This window comes from Falco cherrug, chromosome 1, assembly GCF_023634085.1.
Source record: "Falco cherrug isolate bFalChe1 chromosome 1, bFalChe1.pri, whole genome shotgun sequence".
NCBI classification, from domain to species: domain Eukaryota; kingdom Metazoa; phylum Chordata; class Aves; order Falconiformes; family Falconidae; genus Falco; species Falco cherrug.
Genome location: NC_073697.1, coordinates 118,172,678 through 118,195,579, shown reverse-complemented (window position 1 = coordinate 118,195,579; position 22,902 = coordinate 118,172,678). Strand labels below are relative to the sequence as shown.

The 22,902-nt window shown below is 45.2% G+C and overlaps 1 protein-coding gene across 1 annotated transcript in view; it reads right to left on the bottom strand.

Annotated features, from left to right (window-relative positions):
- The window catches only part of SHISA6 (shisa family member 6), a 246,079-nt gene that overhangs the window by 9,147 nt on the left and 214,030 nt on the right, over positions 1-22,902 (bottom strand). The window contains 2 exon segments of the mRNA XM_055700786.1: positions 4,233-4,385; positions 16,496-16,558. Coding sequence (XP_055556761.1) covers positions 4,233-4,385; positions 16,496-16,558 — 216 coding nt within the window.

The following is a 22,902-nucleotide window of genomic DNA, read 5'->3' as shown; positions in this document are numbered from 1 at the left end:
GTGCTCCTACCCACACATCCCACCTCAACATGTCTAAGATGCCAGAGCAGAAAGGCAGAGCACAGCTTCCCTGGCACTGTCATTAGAGAAACAAGGTGCCTTTGTGGCACTCTGGGAAGAGAATGTGGAAAAGCCAAGGATACTTTTTCTTCCCTTGGTTATATGTTAACATGGTTAAAATATGTATACGTGTATGTGTGTAAAGCCATCATAGTAATTCCTTTGCTTTTCTTAAGGGTAATTTCTTTGCTTTTCTTTCTCTGCAGTTCCAGTGTATTTCTTCTTTGGGCTTGTCTCTTCTGTTTTAATTGGCTTTAACATTTTAAAGCTGCCTAGTCATTTGTGATGATTCTTTAGCCAATACCAAGTGGTTTAATATGCCTGAAAATATTAGCTTCCTGACTGACTGACCTTTCTAACTTAGCTGGAAACAGCGATTCCCTGGAGTGCTGGGCAGGACAGAATTAATACAGCTGCTGTTGCTCCGCCGTGCGTTCCCACACCCACCCACCCACCACAGCTTTTCCCACACGCCAGCCTGGCACGGGGCTTCCCATGGCGGTGGTACCCTGACCCTCGGACCCCTCAGAGACCCTCCTGCCCCTGCACAGGCAGCAGCCCTGGGTGGGTTTCCTGGTGGCTGTGCCGTGAAGTTAGAGCTGGGGAGGCAAACAGCCAGGGAAGGTGGAAGCTCACTGCTCTCATGGGACCGGCTTCTGGGCTGGCTTCTGTGCAGCCAGCAACCTGTTTCCTGCTGCTCCAGAAAGGTCTGGCTCATCTTCAAGCCCTTGCTCTGGAAGGAGAAGCAGCTGTGGAGCTGTTTTCTCAGTCAAATGCCTGCAGAGGTGAGTGCCTGCCCTGCAAACCCAGCGGTGAGGAGCTCCCCTCTCCAAGCTGGGCACCCCCCAGGGACTCGCAGGTGCTGGCAGCAGGTAGAGCTCATCTCATCCTTGTTGCACCCATCACTTAGCTGAGTATCCCAAAGTGAGACATACTTCATTAAGCTCTAGGCATCAAAAATTAGGCTTTCTATCCAGCAAAGAGCTAGGTAGCTTACCAGAGCAACCCTGGTGTCAGTGAGGAACTGGCACCTTCAGAGGGTCCATATGGAGACGCCCACCCTTTGCTGGCTATAGGGATGCCTGCACCTACAGACAGAACAGCTGCCTGACAGCTGGGTGGCTAAAGAAGGGTGAGGTGAGTCTGGCCATACCCTTGCTGAGCTCTGCCTCCGTATCTCTGGCAAGGAGGTACCAAATATTATTTCTTCCTGGCTATCCCTTGATTATTCAATTTAGATGTTTTGGGGCAGAAACTGTCTTTCACTATCGGTCCCTGCTAACGGCAGGAAAATAAAGTGACCTTTAGCTGTCTGCCAAGCCTGAAGAAACCCAGACAAATAGCTGGAACAGTTTAAAAAAGTATCTAATGTCTTTTGTTTTACTAAGAAGTAAATATGTTTGTTAACGAGCTCTTCACAGCATTCATTTTTTTAATCACGGCAGGGAAACAAGTAATTTTAAGCATGAAAAATAAACCCCCAATAATCCATTTGCAAACCCCAGTGTTTAGGTATTACTTCTTCTGGATTGTGTGTTGCCTTTAGCTCCTTCATATGGAATAGGACAATGATGTTGCTGGCATTTGACAAGGGAAGGTCTAGGAGCTGGGTGCCTGTTTTCCTTTGGCTCTGGAGAAGACCATCTATAAGTGATTCTGTGATTCTAGAGGTGCTGAGTATATGCAAGCCCAGTGGGAGCGTGGAGTGCTTAGCACTTTTGGAGCTGAAACTGCTTATTTAGTTAGTCAGACACAGAGTGTGAGGCAGTTGGTTTGACATTTGTCAGGTGCTTTGCAAGAGTGTGCAGGAATTTCCTTCAGGGTTGATGCTGCTGGAAAGAAGTGGGTGAAGGAACCCCACTCCAGCCGATGGCCAAAGACTGACTTGAATGTTCTTAGATTCGTGTTGGCTGTCAGGTATCCTCTGCACGGGGACAGGGATGTTAACTGTCAGGGAAAGCTCAAGAGAGGGACACTGACTATGCCCAGCACATTCTTGAGAACGTTTAATCTTGGTACCTTAACAGAAGCTTATTTTTTTTTTATTTTAGACACATACCTAGGAAATGCAGTGGCAGAGTTCAGTACATAATCCCTTCTGCTGTGATCTACTGAGGGACAGGCTGGACAGGCAGGGGACTGTCCTTTCTCCAGCTGCTGAGCAAAATTTTCTGCACCCAATGGGTCAGACTGCTAAGACATCACTTAGTAAGGTACTGCTCGGTGCACAGATAGCATCGCCTCTGTGTGAATGAATTTATACTCGGTGTGAGTCGGTTAAGCATTGCAGAAGTAGGTAAAGGACAGCATTCAAATCTGACATACATTTCCAGATGTTGGCTGTGGTGGAAGGGGTGGGAATTTCAGTTAGCCATTTGTGGGTTTTTTCCCTGTTTCAGCGAGATACATCAATATCTTTAACTTGGAGCTCAAGGAGATTTCACTGAGCATCTGCACACAGTAAGTAAAGCAATGAATGTACCACGGACTGGAAGAGGCTCTGACCATCCCCCGCCCAACAAAACAGCCATTGCTGGTATCCCTGGTGGGCACTTCTCTAACCTGTTCTCAGTGAAGCCAGAACAGAGGCCTCCCAAACCTGGCATAGGACATATGTGCCCCAGGTAACCCCAGGCACTGCAAATCAGTTTCAAATGGAACAGCAGGTTTTGGGGTGACCCAGAGGGTACATTTCTTGTTCTGAGAAATTTTCATTTCAATTGAGAAATGAAAATCAATCATCACCTCAAAATGGGGACATTTTAAAGCAGTAATATTACAATGCCATGATTTCAAAGGTTTTCCAATATCAGATAGTATCATTAGAGCTGCTCAAGAACATGAACAGTTCATCACTGGGATGCAGCAAGGGGAGAAAGCTTATGGCTGGGAGTGTGAGGTCCAAATATTACCAGGGAACAAAGCTCATGGCAGAAGCAGAGTTGTGTACATGGCACACTGAGGTGGGAAGAAGTCAGGCTCCTAGCACAAAATACCTCATCTCAGTTCTCCGACACAGTTAAGTACATGCTTACTTTTAAGCACAATAAATGTATTTGCCTTAATGTTATATATGTACATAAGTCCCACATTGAAATGCCAAAGAGTGGGCTGAGGTTTTTATGTGCTACATTTCCATTCCATTTTGTCTTCTGAAAAATCTACAGAGATGTCTTATTGATAGTCCAAGGGCTTCCCTGCCACTTAATTTTGTATGTCTCACTTAGCTGGCTAAATTGGGAATGCAGGTTTTATACAGACTAGGGAAGTAGGATCTGCTCCTCATCCTCACCTCCCTTCAATGAAGCTATTGCAAGTATAAACACCTACGTTATTTCTCTAAATTACTCAGTGTGAATACATGGCTGCATCCAGAAAATGCTCATGGAAGCATACATACTACAAACCTAGTGTCAGTCTGGAGAGAGCATTTGCCCACACAAATATCACTTATTTCATAATCCTACAAAGCTGGCGAGTTTGCCACCAGCAAAGGTGATGGGCTGAAGCATCACAGGAAAGCTGGCAGAACAATGCAACACAAAAATATCAAGAAAGGACAGATACTAACTAGTGTGAACAGGGTAGCGAGCAACATGCTGAAGGACCAGAGATGCACCATGGACCAGTGTACAGCACAGGTCAGGACCAGACCCAGACCCAGACCCCACAGAACGGCGGGTCACAGCACTGCTCAAGGCAGGCAGACGTGCTTCTACCAAAACAGATGCTCCCAACCATTTCAGCAGCTTTCTGTTCACCTGGGTTTGTCACCTGGTTCCAGCTACCACAGGAGATGGTGAAGGTATCTGCCCTGGGTGCTCTGAGGTGAGCTCAGCTGATCTGAGGCAGCCAGCTTGGCTCATGTGGACTCCAGCAGAAAGAAAAAGGATTCTCAGGTGACTCAGGAGCAGATACAAGGCAGAGCAGTGGGAGGCAGCACGGCAGGGAGGTCAGTAAGCAAATAGCCACATGTGCTCTCACAGTAATGAAGTGACTCTTTCTCTATAGTCTTCCTCAATGGGAAGCAACAGCCAAAAGAATCATTACTGGACACACCAACTTGGGCAGTAAAATGACAGAAAAATAAGACGGTTATTGCTTTAACATTGTGCCCACTGCGGCTTATGAGCAAATGAGATACAAAGGAAATGAAATGAGCTGACACCTACTTAGTCTCTTCAGAGAAGAATATTTACTTGGGTTTGTCTTGACGGCAGATTCATACGATGGTGGGAGGTGAGAGAGGTTCTGGAAGGACCGGGAGAAGGACAGGTCATAGGGTTCAGTAGCAGAAGTAAGGATGTTGTTCATTCGTGGCTTGTCTGAAAAAAAAACCCAACAAACAGAACAGAGAAAGGCATGTCTTACAGTGTGCACCAAGCTCAGCTGAGAGGCAAGCCCTCCCCTGAGCTCCAGCTGGGAGGAGAGCTGCGTCCGCGTCAGCCTCAGCGACAGGCTGAGGACATAATTCAAACTGGCACCAGCAGATCAGTGAGAAATGGATCCTGTGGCATTGTTTCCTTGTCCACAGTGATGATGGAGAAAAGCAAACTGCTGCCTCGAAAGTGCCTGGACCAGCCAGCTCTCCTCACAGCGGGACGGTGGGGCTGGTGGGCTGTTAGTGCCCTCACTTACCAGGGGGGCTGTGCCACAGCTCTGGGACCACCCCACGGCAGCCTGCATGACTTGGGCAGCATCACCTCCCCTTACCCCAGCAAGATGTGCTTTCCCCACCCCCATAACATACGGGGTTTTTTTAACCAGGGCTGATAATCACATTGCTCTCGCATCATGCCAGATTTCTGTTTAATGCTCTCAACCTGGAGGCTCCTGGCAAAGCCAGCCCATGGCCTCAGGGGTTTTGGTGGGCTCTAGAGATGTTTGTCCTTCCCCTGCACACAGAAAAGTGTGAAGGGGAGCTGTGGGGGCATATCTGGGGACGGTCAGAAGACAAGGCAAGGTTTGGAGAGGTTCATGAGTCAGGAAAGGAGGTGCCATCCCTGAGGGGCAGAGGATGCCCTTCTACTTATTTTCCTTTTGTTGGTCACTGGGGGAGTCCCCAGCCAGTGTCAGAACACCCACTGACAGGTTGGCAATGCTGGGGGTGCTGTCAGTGAAGATTAACGTTGAGCCTGGATGTTAAAATTCAGGTCCAGATGATCTGCAGAGCTTTGAAATCTTGGTCCTTTGCTCCAAGCTGGATGGAAAACAGACTTTCATCAGCTCAGCCAAGGGACAGGGACTGGTTGAATTGCATTTATAACTCCCAGATGTTCAGATATTAAAAAAGGCAGATACAGGAGTATTAAAAGGAGCAGAAGCATCAGTTATTAGAAGCAAAGCTAGAACAGACTACAGTGAGCTCTGTGAGAGCTTGCAGCAGTGATGGGATTGCATTAGCTGAGTCAAAAGGCCAAGGAGGTGCCCACTTCAAGTATGGTCTGAAAACGAAATCATTCGTACCCTCAGCACATGTTGCATTGCTTTTCATGAGCTTCCTCACAACAAAACTCCCTACAGAACAAATCCCAACAGTGCACTCTTTCCCACCTAAGTCCAGGGTATGACCATGAGTGGAGGAGCACTTTCCCCTCTCCTTGAGCACCAGTCTGGCACCAGCATGGGATACCCCAACCTGTGCAACCCCCCACTGCTGCCAGTGCAGCAAAGTCAGGGGGAAGGAAACTGCTCTGTCAGGAACAGGGGCTTTGCATGTTCCAGCAAGCACCTGTGTGCTGTCCTCGGGGCTCAATAGCTGACAGCCAATGTCAGCCGCCCCACAACAGCCCAGCTCTCTGCCAAAGCATCATTTTGTTCCCAGTTCTGAGAAATTATAAGGCACTTTCTTGCAGAATTTAGCAATGGTGAAAATTTCCTCTTAACAATGCAATAACCATCTTGGCTAATAAACTCTTCTTTCCTATTGCTTATGTATGTCTCTGCACCCCTGGAATAAGGTTATTGTCTGGCAAAAAAACCCATAGCCCCAAGTGAGCATATAGCTAATGTGTCATCTCTCTGAGAACATTATTTTCTTGCTGATGACTTCAATCCATGTCTAATAGACTGACTGCAGGATTAGGAAGTGCATCACATTCATCAGAGTGCTGGAAACAATTGATTAGATATTATCCAGTAAACAGAGACTATATCAGCATTGAAACTATGTCCCCACTCCTATTTGTGCTTGTGTGGCAAGGACCCTGGGGTAACATCTCTTTGCAAATTTCTCAGCCAGAACCTGTATCTAATCTCCATTTTGCGTGAAGGTTTGGACATGCTGAAATAAGCCCAGTCATATGTATGGAACTTGTGTTCAGTGCCAAAGCAGGAGCATTAATTGACTGCTTGCATGAGGTGTGTGAAATTAAGTGCCACGCATTTATCTGATGGGCTTGTGCAGAATCAGTACATCTTCTTACTGCTTTTTCCATCCAGTCAGTCAGGAACAGACAGTAATGATTTTGGCAAATGACAAGTCACCTTGAAATCCACTACCCATCATTCAGCCAAATAAGGGATAAACTGAAATGACCAAAGATAATTTCAGGTGGTTTTTTGCATAATGCAGTTTGAGGGCAAGATCAGAGAACTGAGACTCTAGTAAGGAGAAATATCTTGTGCAATTTATATTCTATGACCAGTTCAGCAGAAGTTTCTCAGTTGTTCTTCACTCCTGCAATATATTTGGGTCATGTTTTTCTCTGGTCTCTCTTATTCTTTATTTTTTTTCTTCCTTTTTTTTAAAAAAAATTTGTTTTGTTTTGGTTTTATGGTGTTTGTTGGCTCCTATGGGAAATGAAGGACATAATTAACAGGATGCAAATAATAAGTCTCCCCATTCCCTGCAATACAGCTAAGGTTAGAATTCTGGTTCCCCAGAATTCCCACTCATTCCAGTCCAGCTCTACATTCTGAGCAATGGGAGATGACCACTGGTGGGTAATCTCCCATAGTTACTGGGTTTACCTTTGAAAGTCAGTATTCGTCCACATTTTGCTCACTATCATCCTGCAGCCACACACCATTTTATGCTTCTCTGATACATCATGCATTCTGGGCACAATTTGTCAAGTTATTTGCAGAGGACCATGGGGGAAAGGAAGCTCACCCAGTACATGGCACATGCAACAGAGGTGGGAACATCATCCAGCAGTGTTGTTTCTCTTGGTTTCTGAATTGTCTTTGCTACAGCTTCAAAGCAACCATACCTTTTACAGCTAATGCAACACCTTAAATTCTGTCAGTGTGTCTCCAACTCAGCAGGAGAGGGCTCAACTCTGCAGCATTTCCTCATCTTCTGAGCATCAGCGGTTTCACAGTGCTCTGACCAGAGTGCCGTGTTGCTCCTGCCACTGGCAGGGCTGGTAGCATGGCACAGCACTGCCAAAAACTCACTAGGCTGCACAAAGGTGGCACGATAAGCTCAGGAAGGGAGCAGGCACCTCTGTGGAGAAACACTCTTCCTTTGCAGCTCTAATCTCTCTCCTTGGATGCCTACCAAACAAGATCCGTGCATTTCTTTTGCTTCATAAGCCAGAATTGTTGGACCAGTCCAAGCCCTGTTGTATTTCCATGAGAACCAGGGGACCCCTGAGCCAGGCTCAGGAAGGCTCCCCTGCTCCATTCAGAGCAGCCTCTTGCACAAACCCTTGGGAAGGGGCCACCCTGGAGCAGAGCTCTGCGCTGAGGAACCGGGAGCACTGCCTGCACCAACACGCTGCCAGAGGAACACGCATCCTGCCAAGTCCTGTGCCCTGAAAAGGAGATATGGCCTGCAGGTGGCATGTCACCTGCATGGGTGCTGGGGAGCTGCAGTTCCCCTGTGCACTGAGGACTGCCATTACAGCTGGCCTCTGAGCGCGAACACAGGTTTGCTCCGTCGCTTTATGCACCCACTCCACTGTTTTGTAATCTATAAAGGAACAAAAGTCCCTCTAAGTCACGAGCGACCCTCGTTTCGCTGGCTGTGCTTTGCAAACTTTCTGCAAGCACAGGGCTCAGAGGCAGTTTCAGGATTTCTAAAGCTAGAGACTTGTGGAGATTAGACCTCCAGTCTTCTCGAAGTGTCTTGCTCTGCCCCTGTTCTTGGAAGAGAGTTTCTGTTTCAAAGGGTGTTTACACGAGGCGCAGAACCTTTCACATACAAGGACAGGAGCAGATGATACCCAAGACAAAAAAAAAGTGAATTTATGGCAAAGTTTTAAACAAAGCTCAAGTGGCAAAAGGGATGTGCTCCATATTTGCATATGAGTCTGCACATATGTTGTGTGAATTCTGCAAGACATTTCAACAGATGCCTTTTAAAACATTCACCCAGAGAAAGCAAACAATGTCACCTAGGAGAAGCTGATACAACCAAGCCTTCTGCTGCTCAGCTTCAGCTCAGCATAGCTTCAGTCCTCTGTCAAAGCACACACTGCTCCACCAGCACTGCCTTCTGCTCAGCCATTTGAAGGCTCAGACACAAAGTCTTCTCCAGTTCCGATACAAGCTCTTACACAGGACCACACTCCTCAGAAAAACCTGGTAGTAGCTGATGACATTTGGCAGCTGCCTGTACCAAGACTTTGCACCTCTTGAGCCATCCTGGAAGCGACATACTGTTACAGCAGGCAAAGAACTGATGTTCACAGGCTCGAATTAAGATTTATTACATATATCTTCAATGTTTGTGGGGAGAACTATCTGTGTTTTCACACTTTTTTGATGTTACAAACACTGTTATTAATAGTCTTTTGCATCTCTCATGAAGAATCTCAAAGAAGTTTATACGTTTTCAGGTCAGATCCTCCATGGTGTAAATCAGCAGCTCTCCAGTGAATAGCTGCCCTCATTTATATGAGCTGCAGAGGTGGGATTTTAAATTCAGTCAGTGATAAAAAAATGCTGCATAGCAGGATTATGAAGATTAGGTCTTCCAGGGCTCTTGGCTGAGAACTGGCCAGCAATCAGAAGGGGCAAGATGTGAAGAGGATGAGGTACACCAGCACATTGCAAGCTGATGCCCTTAAATGCTACAATATATACACACAACATAATAATGTACCTGAATCATATCACCTTGGGGCTATTAACATGAAGATGCTTCTGAGTACACAAAGTACTTAACTGAATGTAGCATAGCTACACGCTACAGCACAGGCTGGAAGGAATAATGTTGCCAATTAAAATCAAAGGAAAAACTACAGAAAGTAGAATTGCACTTAGCAATCACAGCAAAAGACATGTTCACTTCTTGAGTTTGCTGCCTTTTCGTGGGGATGCAGAAAACAACAGGCAGCTCTGGCACCAGAGCAGCCAGCATGTACAACTGTGCAGAACTGGGACTAGGACTAATTCTTGCTCAATTTGAGACCGCGCAATTGAAAACCATCAGCTGTCAATTCATCCCACCACTGCAAGTGCCTCATGCTCAGAGCTTGCCATTGCATGGAGGGGAAGCTGGTTCAAAAAGGAAGATGCATCTGCATGTTTGGTCCTGGCAGCAGACAAAAAAAGGTAAAGGTAAAGCCAAAAAGCTGCTGAGATAAACAAACCATCCATCCTGAACAGGCCACGTGGGATGGTCTCCTAAGAGCCCTTTGGGGCTAGGGTGAGGCACAAGCTTCCAGCAGGCTGAGGGCAGTGCATGGACCCCCCCAGCCTGCTGGGGGAACACAGGGAGCTCCGCACCCATGGCACTTCCAGTAATGTAAATGGCAAACCCCACTTTGTCTGAGCCGTTTTACATGTTCTGATGTTCATGATGCTGTGATTTTGCCTCCAGAACTTTTGGTCTTTCTCACCCGTCTCACATTCAGTAGGAATAAAGATGCTGCTTCTCCTTGCTTACGGTTTGAGATCTTCTACTTCTGTAAGAGGAACCTGAGGCCAGTGTCAGAGTTATTTGGCTCGTGTTGGCCCCCTGCTCAACAACTGTATTGCCACAGAGAGAAGCTCCTCAGGCTCCCTTCACAGATGAGGGTGGAGGCACAGTTACACAGCTGAGTTTTACCCCATGAGGTTCAGCATTTTATTTATGGTATGGTAGTCACCTGCTGGCTGGAACATGGGCCATGTCACGGGTGGCAGAACAGTATCTGTCTGCAAGTGAAGGCCCTCATGCTCAGCAGATGGGCTGCACCTCATGCTGAGAGGCTGTTTTAGCCCTGCCGTACTGAGACCATGGAAAGAGAGATTCCTTGGTCCAAACTCACAATGTATTTGGTCTAAGAAGCAAAGAGCAGCTTCCTCAGTGCTGAGCACTTTCAGGAAAGCTGCCACTCAAGTCCTTTATCTGTTCTCAGCCACAGGGCTGTTGCCTGCCCTCTGCATCACCGAATAAAGGCAGGTCAGCACACATGTCATCAGAGGGTGGTCACGTCACTGTAGCTTAAGCGTGGCCCCCCCAAAGCAGCACCTCCCTGCATGCTGGCTCTGCACTGTAGGGCACCCTTAGCAAAGTCTCAGGTCAAGACAGGTAAGTGGCGACCCCGAGTCACTAACGACTTTTCTCCAATCTGCTTCGTAATTGTGTAACTGGAGCTGTATTGCAGCACAATAATCTGCGCACTTCGCTTTGCAAAGTGGGTGGGCAAAGCAGCTGAATCGCTAGCTGGTATCCCCATCCCAATCCCAAACTGCACAGTCGGAACGCTGGCATGAGGCTGCCCAGTCCTGTCGGGTTTACCTGGTTCATCTCTCTTCCCCCGTTCATTAAAGCCCTGCTGCTTTGCAGGAAGAGCAGTGTATATAATGTATCTATTTGTTCTGTAGGTTATATTCTAGAGATCTGATTATCTTCTAATTTCCTCACATATATTTCTACTGGGGATAAATCTAATTTAAACAGTCCTTAATTGTTATGATTTTGTAAACAGTGTCTTAAACACAATAGACACAAAACTCTCAACAAATTGCTGGAGGAGATGTGACAGTACAGGGAGTCATTTTCATATCTTCTGGGATTGTCCCAAATTGAAGCTTCTGGTCTGATGTTAGAAAATTGATGCAAGAATTATTTCAGCAATATATCCCCCAAAGCCCTATTACTGTGTAGGAAGGAAGATGCCCTGGATTTTTGAAGTGAAGAAAAGAGAAAGAAGGAAGAAAAGAAGGAAATACAAGAAAGAAAAGAGAGCAAAGAAGGAAGGAAGAATGAAAAGAAAGAGAAAGGATGGATGAATAAAAAGAAGAGAAAAAGCAACAAAAGAAAGAAGGAAGGAATATAAGAGAGACACACATGCATACATATGTATCTAGGAATTTGTTTAAAGTTCATATGGGTACAGCTACGAAATGAAATTTGCCTCCATCAGAGCAAGCACAGACATCACCTATGGAAAAACACTTGGCCAAATTAAAAACTTGATGTGAAGCCATTTGTTGCTTATGGTGGTTTGCCACATTTTGTGAGATGACTATCAAATGCAATGAACTGACATAAAAGTTATGATATGAACCTCCTGCTAACCAACTATATTATTTAGCAATGTTCTTGTTATTTATATAGATTAAAAAATGTTTATACAAAACTCTTTTGGTTAGCATAATTAAATACACATTAAATATAATGAGATTAAACTTCAGTAGCCATAAAAATAATAAACTTTACAGAAACTGAGCCCAGGCAGTCAACATATATCCCTGTAGCTAATGCTACACTGCCTCAGTTCTGTTTTGTGCCCCTAGTTTCTTTTTTCCCCCCATTTTAATGCTTTTATAAGACAAAAATTTTATGTGTTTATTTTGTATAAAGACTGAATAGCTACACAAGATAAATTAATGTGTCTAAAGATTTGCTTGCATTTCATATTTAAAACTTGTTTGTGCTTAGAAAGTAGCAACCGAGCGCTTACATTCACCTTTTAAATACAGACCCACATTTCCAAAAAATGCTGTAGAGTTCTTCATTTGCAGCTAAAATCTGCAGCTGATGTAGGACTAAAGTCTAGAGCTAGGGAAACCCACACCAATCTTCTGATTTCAGTGGAAACGAGGTCTGAAGTCTGTCACTGAAAGCAGAATTTAGGCTGAGGTCTCTAAGGGACTGTAGATAGCTCCGTAATGGGACGTTTCGTGTATCAACACCAGAAGAAAATCGACCGACTTTAAGATGTGGGATACTCAAAGTCTTGCTGGCTAATTCAGAGCCTTCAACAACATCAGAAATAAAATCCTGGTATTGCAGAACACAGGCTGACAGCCTCACTGCCTGTGGTCATTCCCCTTGATCTCCATTGGAATTGCCTTCCCCAGCACATCGCATTTTCCCAGAACAGGACAGACATACATTTCGCCCCTCTGCAAATCCTCTGCACCAGCCAGGCAGGGAGGAAAGGGAGACTTTCTTCTCTCTTTCTATTAACTGCGCTGTGAACAGCACTATGCTAATTAAATCATAGCAGCCTGACAGAACAGATTATGTATAATCCCACCATTAATTAATAGTTATTCCTTTCTGCAACAGAAGAGTTCAGTGTAATCACACCGGTGATCTCACAGCCACACAAGCACTGCGATGGGCACAAACGCCTTTGCATCCAGAGGCTGCGCACCAAGAGTGACAACCCCCCAGGGCAGGTTAAAGCAGAGGGTCTGGGGGGCTTTAACCCTGGGAACCTGATGTTGGAGCTGAACCGCTCGGAGAGCTAAGGGCAAATCTGCTTGCTTTTTTTATTTCCCGATTCCTTGTGAGCAATAGGTTGTCCTTATCCCCTTTCATTTGTTTCTTTGCAGGTAAAAAACTGCCCCAGCAACACGAGGGCGCGCCAGCATGCGGTGCCGATGGACATCGTGTGTGCTGCTGGAGGGGCCACGGCAGTGGCATCCGCAGGGAGCAGGACACGGGCAGCGTCAGTCCATGGGAACAGCCGTTCACCGTCCTCTGCCTTTCTCAGCTGAACAAAGACAGCGCTGCTGCCAGGGGTGCAGCGAGGTGCCCCCAGAACGCTGCCTGGTGGAATGGCTGCCCCACTGCGAACCCCAATCACTCCCGCACACTACGGTCCGGTTAGGATTCCCAAAACCTTTGGGGAAATGAATGGTTTGGTGCCATTTGCTTACATTTTGCAAAGGACTAGCCAGTACAGGAAGGGGAAAGGGGGGCATGGGGAACTTGGCTTCCATCCCTCCGCCACGAGGAGGTCTCCTGCGGAGCCCTGAGCCCCACGTCTGCCACAGGCAGGTTGTGGAAAGCCTCTGCTGCCCAGCACTGGGTTATACGAGTTTGGAGACTCATTGTAATGGGAATTATAGGAGAAGGTAAGAAACTGGTGAAGTTCCTATGACAGTAGGAGATAGGAGAGAGATCACAAGTCCAGAGCAGCTGAGCTCTCATCCCGACAGCTATTCCAGTTTTCAACAGCTCACACTTCCCTTCACATATACCATGCCAAGTGCATCCCTGCTGGATGGGGCAGATCTCAGGGATACTGTAGGGAGCTCCTCCCGGCAGGGAAGGGATTCTCTGGCTGTTTGGGCTGAAGCGTTTGTTTGGTGGCATGCCACCTACAGCCACTGCCCTGCTTGCTCTGTGCTGGTAGCCTGAAAACCTTTTCTTGCTTGTTTTACTTCAGTTAAGAGTGAGCTGAACTCAGGCCACATGCAACACAGGGCATGTCTTGAGCCTCACACTCGCTTCCTTCCCTCTTCTGCTCCTTTCAGGTGGCGTCACTGCATGGTGGGTGCTAGAGATAGGTTAAGGGACAGAGTTCATGAATGTGGTGTTCAGAAAGGCAACCCCCATCCACTTACAAATTTGCATGATCACACAGAAAATGCAGCCCATGTCCTACCAAGGAAGGGAATTAAACTAAATCCGTGGTGTTGCTGAACTATCTCAGAATTTCAGCAGTATTATGCATACAGCAAGCTCTTTTGGTGCCTTATTTTAAAGGTCCAAATATCTTTTAGACTCACCAAGCAATGGCTCACCAGCAACAACACAAATGAATATCACGAACAAAAGCGCCCACGACCCTATGGATAACTTAGGAACAAAATATAACTCGGAATCGTGCGGTTATTTGTAGTCAGATCATTCAAGTCACTTTGTACAGCTACTGAGATAAAGTAAATGCAAGAAACGAGTGGAGAAAAAAAGTGAAAGTTTCTAATCCAGACTGTGAGTATATCTGCTTTGATTTTGGTCTCTCAAGTACATTAAAATGAAAAGCATCTGTGAGGGCCAGAAGGAAGTTTAACTGTTTTAGCACATGTTGTTACCTTGAGTTACTCAGTGCAATAGGGACCCGATGACGGAGCTACGTTAAAACGTCTGGGCAGCGACAAGGGTAAACGGGACCCACCTGGCTCTGCTGGGGCAGCTCTCAGAGCCCAGCACGTGCTACATTTGAACAAGTAGTAACACCGGAGAGAAGACGATGCAATTACAAACCCTCTTACTCCATCTTTTTCTTCTCTTTTTCTCAGGAAGGTAAAAAAGGAAACAAAATAAGTCGTCTAAAGATCATTTGAGGCTGTCAATTCAGGTTCAGTAAATACTCCCGCGTTACTGCCAGGATTAAAGCTGACGTTATTTCTCCTGTGTTTTTTGGGAGACAGAAAAAAAACCAACCCACCCTAATAACGTAGTCTTAAAACTTAAAATAACTTGCAGGCCATGGAGCTGCCTGACCCACCCTCCAGGAAGCAGAAACACCAAAGGTTTCAGGTGACCTTTTCAAGGGCATTTGTTCTCCCACCCTTTTCTGCAGCCAAGCAGCACGAAAATCTCCGTACAAGAGCACAAATGCACAATAATCAATTCCAGAATAGTTATCAGGATGAAGTTGCAGAATTAAAAACAAAAGCCAGAACAAAAAGAATAACAAAGACGACAGAGATTCAGAGCTGCAAGATGTGTATATTAAGATGATATTTGCCCATCACTTACTGGCTCCCCAGCAGAAGGAAGGTTCCAGCTGCAAATGCTGGAAGAATATATCACATTCAAAGGGTAAAAGGGTGGAGGGAAGAACAAGGACAAGGACCAAGACAAGGGACCAGCAGATGGGAGAAGAAAGCGGAGACCTGAGGGTTCACTCAGAGGTTGGACAGAGATGGGGGAACCACTGATTTGGGTGGCAGGTGATCTGACTGGGGTCTGTGATTGCCAGGATGCAGGGAGGGAGATGCTGCCACCCTCTGCTGCCAGTCTGAGGCCAAGGAAACCAAAAGGAGGTAGGAGCTAGGGCAGAGGAGGGCTGGGGGGGCAGGGCTGAGCAGAGAGGGGCAGGGTTTCTGGCCATGGAGGAAGTGAAGAAACATCTACAGGCTGGGATAAGGTGGTGGAGACAAAGGGAAAGGAAAAGGAGTATCTTCAAATAGTGTCTGAACTCTTGAAACTGGCTAAAGATTGACATGGGGCATCCCCAAGTTTGTTAGGTCAGGAGGACTGGATAGAGAGATGCCAATAAACATGCTGAACCACGTGCAGAGGTAAGACAAACGAAAATCATGAAAATCATGTTTTTTCAGAGCTCAGCAAGAGCACAGAAGGGGTATTGACACTTAGGACGCTGTCTGGGTGCAAAGACCAGACTGAGGGAAGCTCTGGAGGAACTCTGGAAGGGCTGCTCTCACCCTTTGGAGGGATGGGCAGACAGGTTATGTGGTGGTGACAGGCTGCCCCAGGCATCTCCCGAGGTGTCACTTCTGAGGTTACGGGAATAAGTTAGTGCTGGTCCACCCCGTGCTGGGTTTAGGGACATGAAAGGTGCTCTGGGTTTCATAACTTCCTTGGGTCAGGGAAACATCACGTTTCCGTAGTAAAATAAAGGGGATTTGGAAGGGTGTGAGAGCAACCCCTGGAACTGGTTGAGAAAGAGGTGCTTCTGTTTATGAAAGTGGGCAGATGGAGTCCTGAATCGCTTCGTGGTCTTTACCTATCCTGCATGTTAGAAACCAGAGAGACATTGTGCAGTGAATCAGGGGCTTCAGACAAGCAGACCCATGCACGTGTGGGCTGGGCAGCTTGGATTTAGTTGCAAATCCAGACTCTGGCCACATATTGTTATGCCAAAACCATGTCAGCTCAGGAGTGCTTGCCCCATGTTCATTGTCCTAACCTATCTTAGAAATATGCACAAGCAGCACTATCAGCTGAGTGGCTTGGCTGATAAGATGGGCTTTTCTTTGGTTATCATTTTTACCGTTTTGGCCAGTTAAATCTAACAGCACTTTGCTGATGTAAAAGGGGGAAAGGAGCAATCAGACGTGAGGAAACACAAGGATGACAGGTAAAATTGTAAAAGACTAGGCCATATTTCATTGTGCACACCATTTAAAAATATGGTCCCATGTTTAATGTTAACGGAAACCATCATTCATGCATCATTGCCATAGGAACATTTCTATTAACATTAAACATACTTTGATACCAGTAAATGTTACTGGCTGGCAGAGGAAAGTTACAACATGTGTAATTTTGCTCTTTGTTTTCTCTTACCATGTGTAGGTGTCTGGGTGGCACTGTTTAGTATCAGGTGATTATAATTTTGTTCTTGGTCATCTGAAATTCACAGAAAAAAAACTCCTTTAAGAAACAGCTTAGCATACCCACGATCTGCAGATGATAATTACAGCTCACAGTATTCACAGGAAATCTCAGCATGATTAAAGAAAGGAGAAGAAAATGCTTAAGAAAGCAGAAGATTCTGTTATGTAGTTCACTTAAAATTCCAGATGCACGAAGAACATGATAATGGGAAGCTGCTCCCCTTCTGCTGAGCCTGCAAATTAGAGTTATCTGCGAAGGTAAGAAGCATGTCCAGACAGGACCAAACCACAGCTGGTGTACCAACATCAGCAGTGTGTTCCTGGGAGCTGCTGGAACGTGCAGCCCCTACTCCACTGCTCCCCCTCCATCCAGCACAGAAGTTTTCAGCATCTTAACCCCAGCTGTACAAAAACCAGTCTCTCCCACTGTGACCACACCACAACAACAATGTCCTGTGCGAGTACAGGGAAAGATCAAATAAGTGGCCTCATAAATGCAGGGAGTAGAGTTAAATAGCTGCACATGGCCTCTAGATCTTTTTCCCCTGAGAAGTGGGAATCCTGTAAGACCTGATGCATTCAGCATTAAATGCGCTGCGCTGCAAAGTAGGAGGAAGGATCTAGCACTGAGGTTAGTAACTACCATTTGGGTGGGAAAACAACCTTCTCTCTTTCTCACTGTAATAAAACCATTAAAGAAGTGACTGCTGATAGGCTTCTATCATCTCTAGCTTCCAGACGAGCCTTCAAGAAGGAATGAACTCTGTCTGGATCTTTACAACCCATTATGGAAATGTAGGGTGAGAAGAGATTTCAAGAAATCTTCTTGCACCTCATACTCTCCCAGTGCAGGATGGGCTAGTCTTGACATCTAGTCTGCTATTCTTAGAAACCTATCACTGATATTTCACTTTCTCCCCAGAAGATCTGTTTCATTAGGTCTTTCTTACTGCATTTTTAGGGCAATTGTTTCTTTCTTCTCTACCAGGGACATGGAGAAAATCCCCTTTATTTCTGCAGTAGCTCTTTATGACAAAGCTGTTGCTATGTGTTCTCTTAATTTCATTCTTCAGGCTAAACAATGCCATTTCCTTTATGTTTCCCTATAAAACTTGCTTTGCTTTCGATTATTGTCATTCTAGCCTCCTGGGTTCTCTCCAGTTGACCTACATCCTTCTCAAGTCTGGGGCACAGTCTGGGACATGTTTCTGAGGAGAGACCTTACCAGTACAGGGTGGAGTGGCTGGGTTTTTCCCAGTCATCTACTCTTGTTCACACAAACTTGCATGGTATTATTTTTGCCTGTTTCACAAAGTTTGTGATACTTCATGATTCCTTATTGCTTTTCCAAAGAACTGCTACCTGTCAAATCGTTCTCCAACATATACAAAGCTTTTTAGTATTCCTGTTTCAGTCCAATGCATAGCATTTTTCTCCACTTAATCAATTTATTTTCAGCCTATTTATCCAATTTGTCAAGAACATTTTAAATTCCAATCCCATCCTCTAATAGACTTATGGTCATCCAATCTTCATATCATCTGCAAATTTAATAAGCAAATTCCTTTTCCACCAGTAACAAAAAGGCTAAATGCAGAACCACATCAATTCAGCCTCCTACGGATATTTAGTTACCTTTTGTGGTTAGTCAGCTGTTGTGGCACCTACCCCATAGAGGTTCATTCAGAACATGCTTCTCAAATTAGTCTCACATTACTTTCCCAGAAACTACTGAAAATCTTGCTAACGTCATGATCCTTAATATAAGTTGTTTCCTCCTGGCCACAAAACACAGTGGAAAATAAAAATAAGATTTGTTTGACGTGATTTGTTTCTGAGAAGTTCATGTTGGCTGCTACTTTATCTCGCTGGAAACTCATCTCCCTGCACAGCATGCTGAGTGTCTATGCACAGACAGGATTAAAGTCAGAGGTTGTTTATTTGGATGACAACAGGCTAGACACCTTAGCTTAGTTACTTCTCCATCTGGAAAATAAACATTATATACACAGACAGCTGAAAATATAAGGCATATTAGCCTGGCTGCCAGTATGTGATGAGCAAACCTTGAAAAGAGACCAGGTTCAGATAAATGCCTGAAGTGCCCTTGAATAAGTGGCATACAGGTCACCTACGTTAGAATTTCCCTTTGGATCCTCCACTGCTGGCTAGTTTTAGTGAGCCAAAATCCTGCAGTAACTGCTTCCATGACTTTACTTCCATTTCTGTTCCTCCATATAGTCTAATTTCACTTTAATATGAAAACTAGAGCAAAAGATGGGTGGGACATTAAAAATTGGGTATTTCTGAAATCCCTGTAGCTGTCTGGAGGGATTTTCAGAGATATGGGATCAGATGGGACACTTTGCACCTAGTTCCCAGCAAGCATGACACAAAACCCCACTCACTAATTTCTGCATTAGGTTTTGACTCTTTCTGGAGTTTAAACAGACCTTTTCAGTAACATGATTTTAAAAGATTGTATATGATGATAAGTCTGATACATGTCTGAAAGAAAGAGCTGCAGTATTTCTGGTCTCCTTTACCAAAATCAGCAATACCATTTAGGTCTTAACTGAGTCATCTGGCTTTGACTCCTTTTAGATCTTTCATATTTTTTTTTGGTGTGACTAAGAAACCAATTTATTACTAGAAAACTCTTCCACATGTTTACATGTCTAGATCATCAGGCTTATCAAGCAACAACTCAATTATTCTTTTAGATAACCTAATTATTCTGTGCTTCTGAAAAGCTGTGGGACTAAGGTCTGGGGCAGTCTGTATAGACTTATTCAGATTTTGTCCATGACATTGTCAAACAGAAATGTACTTCGAATATTACTGGTATTTAGTCATTCTAGTGGGGCCACTGCAACTGCCAGACACACAGATCTGGAGCAGTCTCTGCAGAATCTTTAGGGGTTTTGGTTGCAAAGGCAGCTGGTTTGTACGGTGTACATCAGGGATGTCTGTCCCTGAGAACTACTGTTTCTCTCCTATGGCTGGTTTTCTGTTATCAAGTTCATAAAAAGCACAGAATCACTGAGGCTGGAGGCACTTCTGGAGATCATCTAGTCCAACGCCCTGCTCAAAGCAGGGTTAGCTACAGCGGCTTGCCCAGGACCGTGCTCATTAGGGGTTTGAGTACCTCCAAGGATGGAGACTCCAAATTTTCTCTGCAAATCCTCTTCCAGTGTTCAACCACCTGCACATTAAGGAAGTTTTTTCTTATGTTTAAGTGGAATTTTCTGGATTACCCTTTGTGCTCATTGCCTCTTGCCCTGTCACTGGGCACCACTGAGAAGAGCCTCACTACCTTCTTTACTTACACATAAATACTATTTACATACATTGATAAGATCCCCCTCAGCCTTCTATTCTCCAGGCTGAAAAGATCCAGCTCTCAGCCTCTCCCATCACAACAGATGCTCCAGTACCTTAAACATCTTCCTGGCTTTTGGCTGGACCCACTCTAACTTGTCCATGTGTCTCCTGTATTGCAGAGTCCATACCTGGTCCCAGCACTTACAGATGTTTCTCACCAGTACTGAGCACTTCCTTGACCTGCTGGCAACGCTCCTCCAACAGCAGACCAGGATGCTGGTGGCCTTCTTTGCAACAAGGGTTCATTGCTTGCTCATGTTCAGCTTGGTGTCCATCACATAATTTATTGGTTATTTTATCGACCACTTACTACCTCATTTATAAGTTATGACATCTCTTTTTTCCAAGTTGTAAACTAGGTAGTAATGAACCTGTTGTATTTTTTTGATGACCTCTCCTTGACATTTGCAGCTGATAAGTTCATTGAGCATGACTATATTGCTATACAGCCACTTAGAACTGTAGAATCATTTAGGTTGGAAAAGACCTTTACCATCATCAAGTACAACCGTTTACCTGGCATTGCCAAGACCACCAGTAAACCATGCCTCTAAGCACCACATCTACACGGTTTTAATACCTTCAGGGATGGTGATTCCACCACCTCCCTGGGCAGCCTGTTCCAATGCCTGGTCACCCTTTCAGTGAAGACATTTTTCCTAATATCTGATCTAAACCTCCCCTGGCACAACTTGAGGCCATCTCTTGACTTTCTCTCAGGTAGCTGTAGAGAGCAGTAAGTGCTGAGTACATCTGCCCTTGTCCTGCTGGTACTTCTCCCCTGAAAGCCTTAGAAAGTCAGCTATTTCCCCAAGGAGGCCTCCATCCTTCCACATGGGCTGTATAGTACCGTGTAGTTCCTGTGCTAGTCCCTCTGGGTTTCAGCCAGGTGTAGGGTGCAGTCATACAAGGTAGCTAAGGACAGCAAGGACTTCCAGCCTGCCTACAGCAAAGCTGATTTACAAATCGAATCACAGAAAACATCCAAACTGTTTGTCTTCTTCTCAACTAATGCTGCTCACACACTGCAGGAGCTGTCAGATAAAAGGTTACACAGAGACAGAGACACGTGTGTGTGAAATGCAAGTGTTTAAAGCAGTAGCAGATGTAGCTTGGACACGTTAATTGTTCCAGAAGGGAAACAACAGAGGCTGCTCTCTCCTGAAAACACAGACTACTCCGGTCCAGTCAACTTACACAACCTCACTCCTGGGTGGAATTTTGTCTTCACTGAAGGCACCTGTGTCTACATGAATAGGAACTACTGTCTTCTGGTTCTGATCAGCTTTCCATTTCATCCCAAGTACTTTCTCTTTCCCCTTCCCTTTTTTCCCCTCGAAAAAACTCAGGTGCTTTGAGGCTACTGCTTAAAAAATGTCATCCAAAATAGTCAAACCCTGAGTTATTGGTATTTTCATGTGGCTGAGCTAATCAGGCATCTGAATGCAGCACCATTTCCCACTTCTGTAGCCTATTGTAAACACGTTCTAAGCAATAAAAAGCTTTAAAATGATGGCTGAGCCATCCTGCACCTCTTCAGGTTTAACAAGATAATGCTGTTAATTGTGAAGTGCCAGTTAGGCAGAAGCATATCTATTGTAGAGACAAAGATCTGAGTTCAAAGCTATTTAGGAGGAAACTCCATTAGGGAAATAAAGGATTCACAGTGCGCTGAATTGCCAGACCACAATACGAAATTTCTGAGCACAGCTGGGGGAGAGATCAGATACAACAACCAGCAGAAAGAACGAGACATTTTGCTGGCAGAAGGGAAACCAGTGCTCCTAGCCCCTTTGCAACTGGGGGGAAGGCATGCAGACAGCCAGGGGGATTCAGGTCCTGACACCCTGGTCAGACCAGGCGTGTCCTGCAGGATGAGGTGGTTTCTGCTGTGCCTGGAGTCAGGGCTCAGGCAGCTGTCTCGAGGTACAAAACCCCAGGTAACTGATGAAGAAAACTAAATAGTCCCCAAAGAGTTCCCATTGCACATCTTGCCCAGGAGATCCTCTTAAGAAACAATCTTTTTGTGTAAGGACTTAACCTTTCCTTTGGTACTTGGTTTTAGTCTTCTCTAGGGTGTATTTTTTCAGTCTCAGGGATTTTGTATCTTTTTTATTGTTAATAAAACCTAGATTTATTGTGTTCTATAATGGAAAAAATATCAACTGTCAGAATATGGAAAGAAAATGCTGTATTTTCCAGCCTGTCTTCCCTAATAAAATTCCTTATAAAAACTGCAAAGCAAGGATATTTTTAATATATGCCAACTATATTACAGATATATGACAGTTCTGACAGTCATGCAATATTTTGCATTAGTTTTACAGCATTTCTTAAAACATTAGAAACTGCTCTGAAACCTATAGTCAACAGGACAAAAGAAAAAGACTGAACAGGAGCAGTCAGCCTGTGAAATGCAATTCCTCACCTTCTGCCCCTCTGGTCTTTTCAGCAACCTCAGCGTTTGCCTACCTTCAACCATTACTCCCCAGCTAAGGTTTTCAGAGAAGGATGCAACAAGCGGTTTATTTTTTTGATGACAAGATAACTGTTCGGCATCCACACTAACGCCGAGAAAATCCCTTTCAACAGCTAATCTTCCAGACTACTTAAAGACCACAAAAGACTTCAGGCTGTAGGAACTGAAAGAAATGCAGACCACAAAGGCAAGGAGGAAAGCAGACCAAAAACCTAGCCATGAGAACGTAAACACTTTCAGCATATAACTACTCATTTATCATCCGCCTGCACCCCTCTGGCATTTTCTACTTATAATTTGCAGTCCAGAGGGGAACCCTTGAGCAAATGTCCTTTAACTGCTGCTGTGCTGGTCCAGCAAAGCTGAGCAAGGTGCCCGGGCAAGGGGAGCAGGCATCATTCCTTTGCTCTGCAAAAGCTTTTACCTTTAGTTTAGGATGGACTGAGATGGTGACAGATGGCAGCTTCCAGCACTGGGGGTCCTCCCAGGCAACT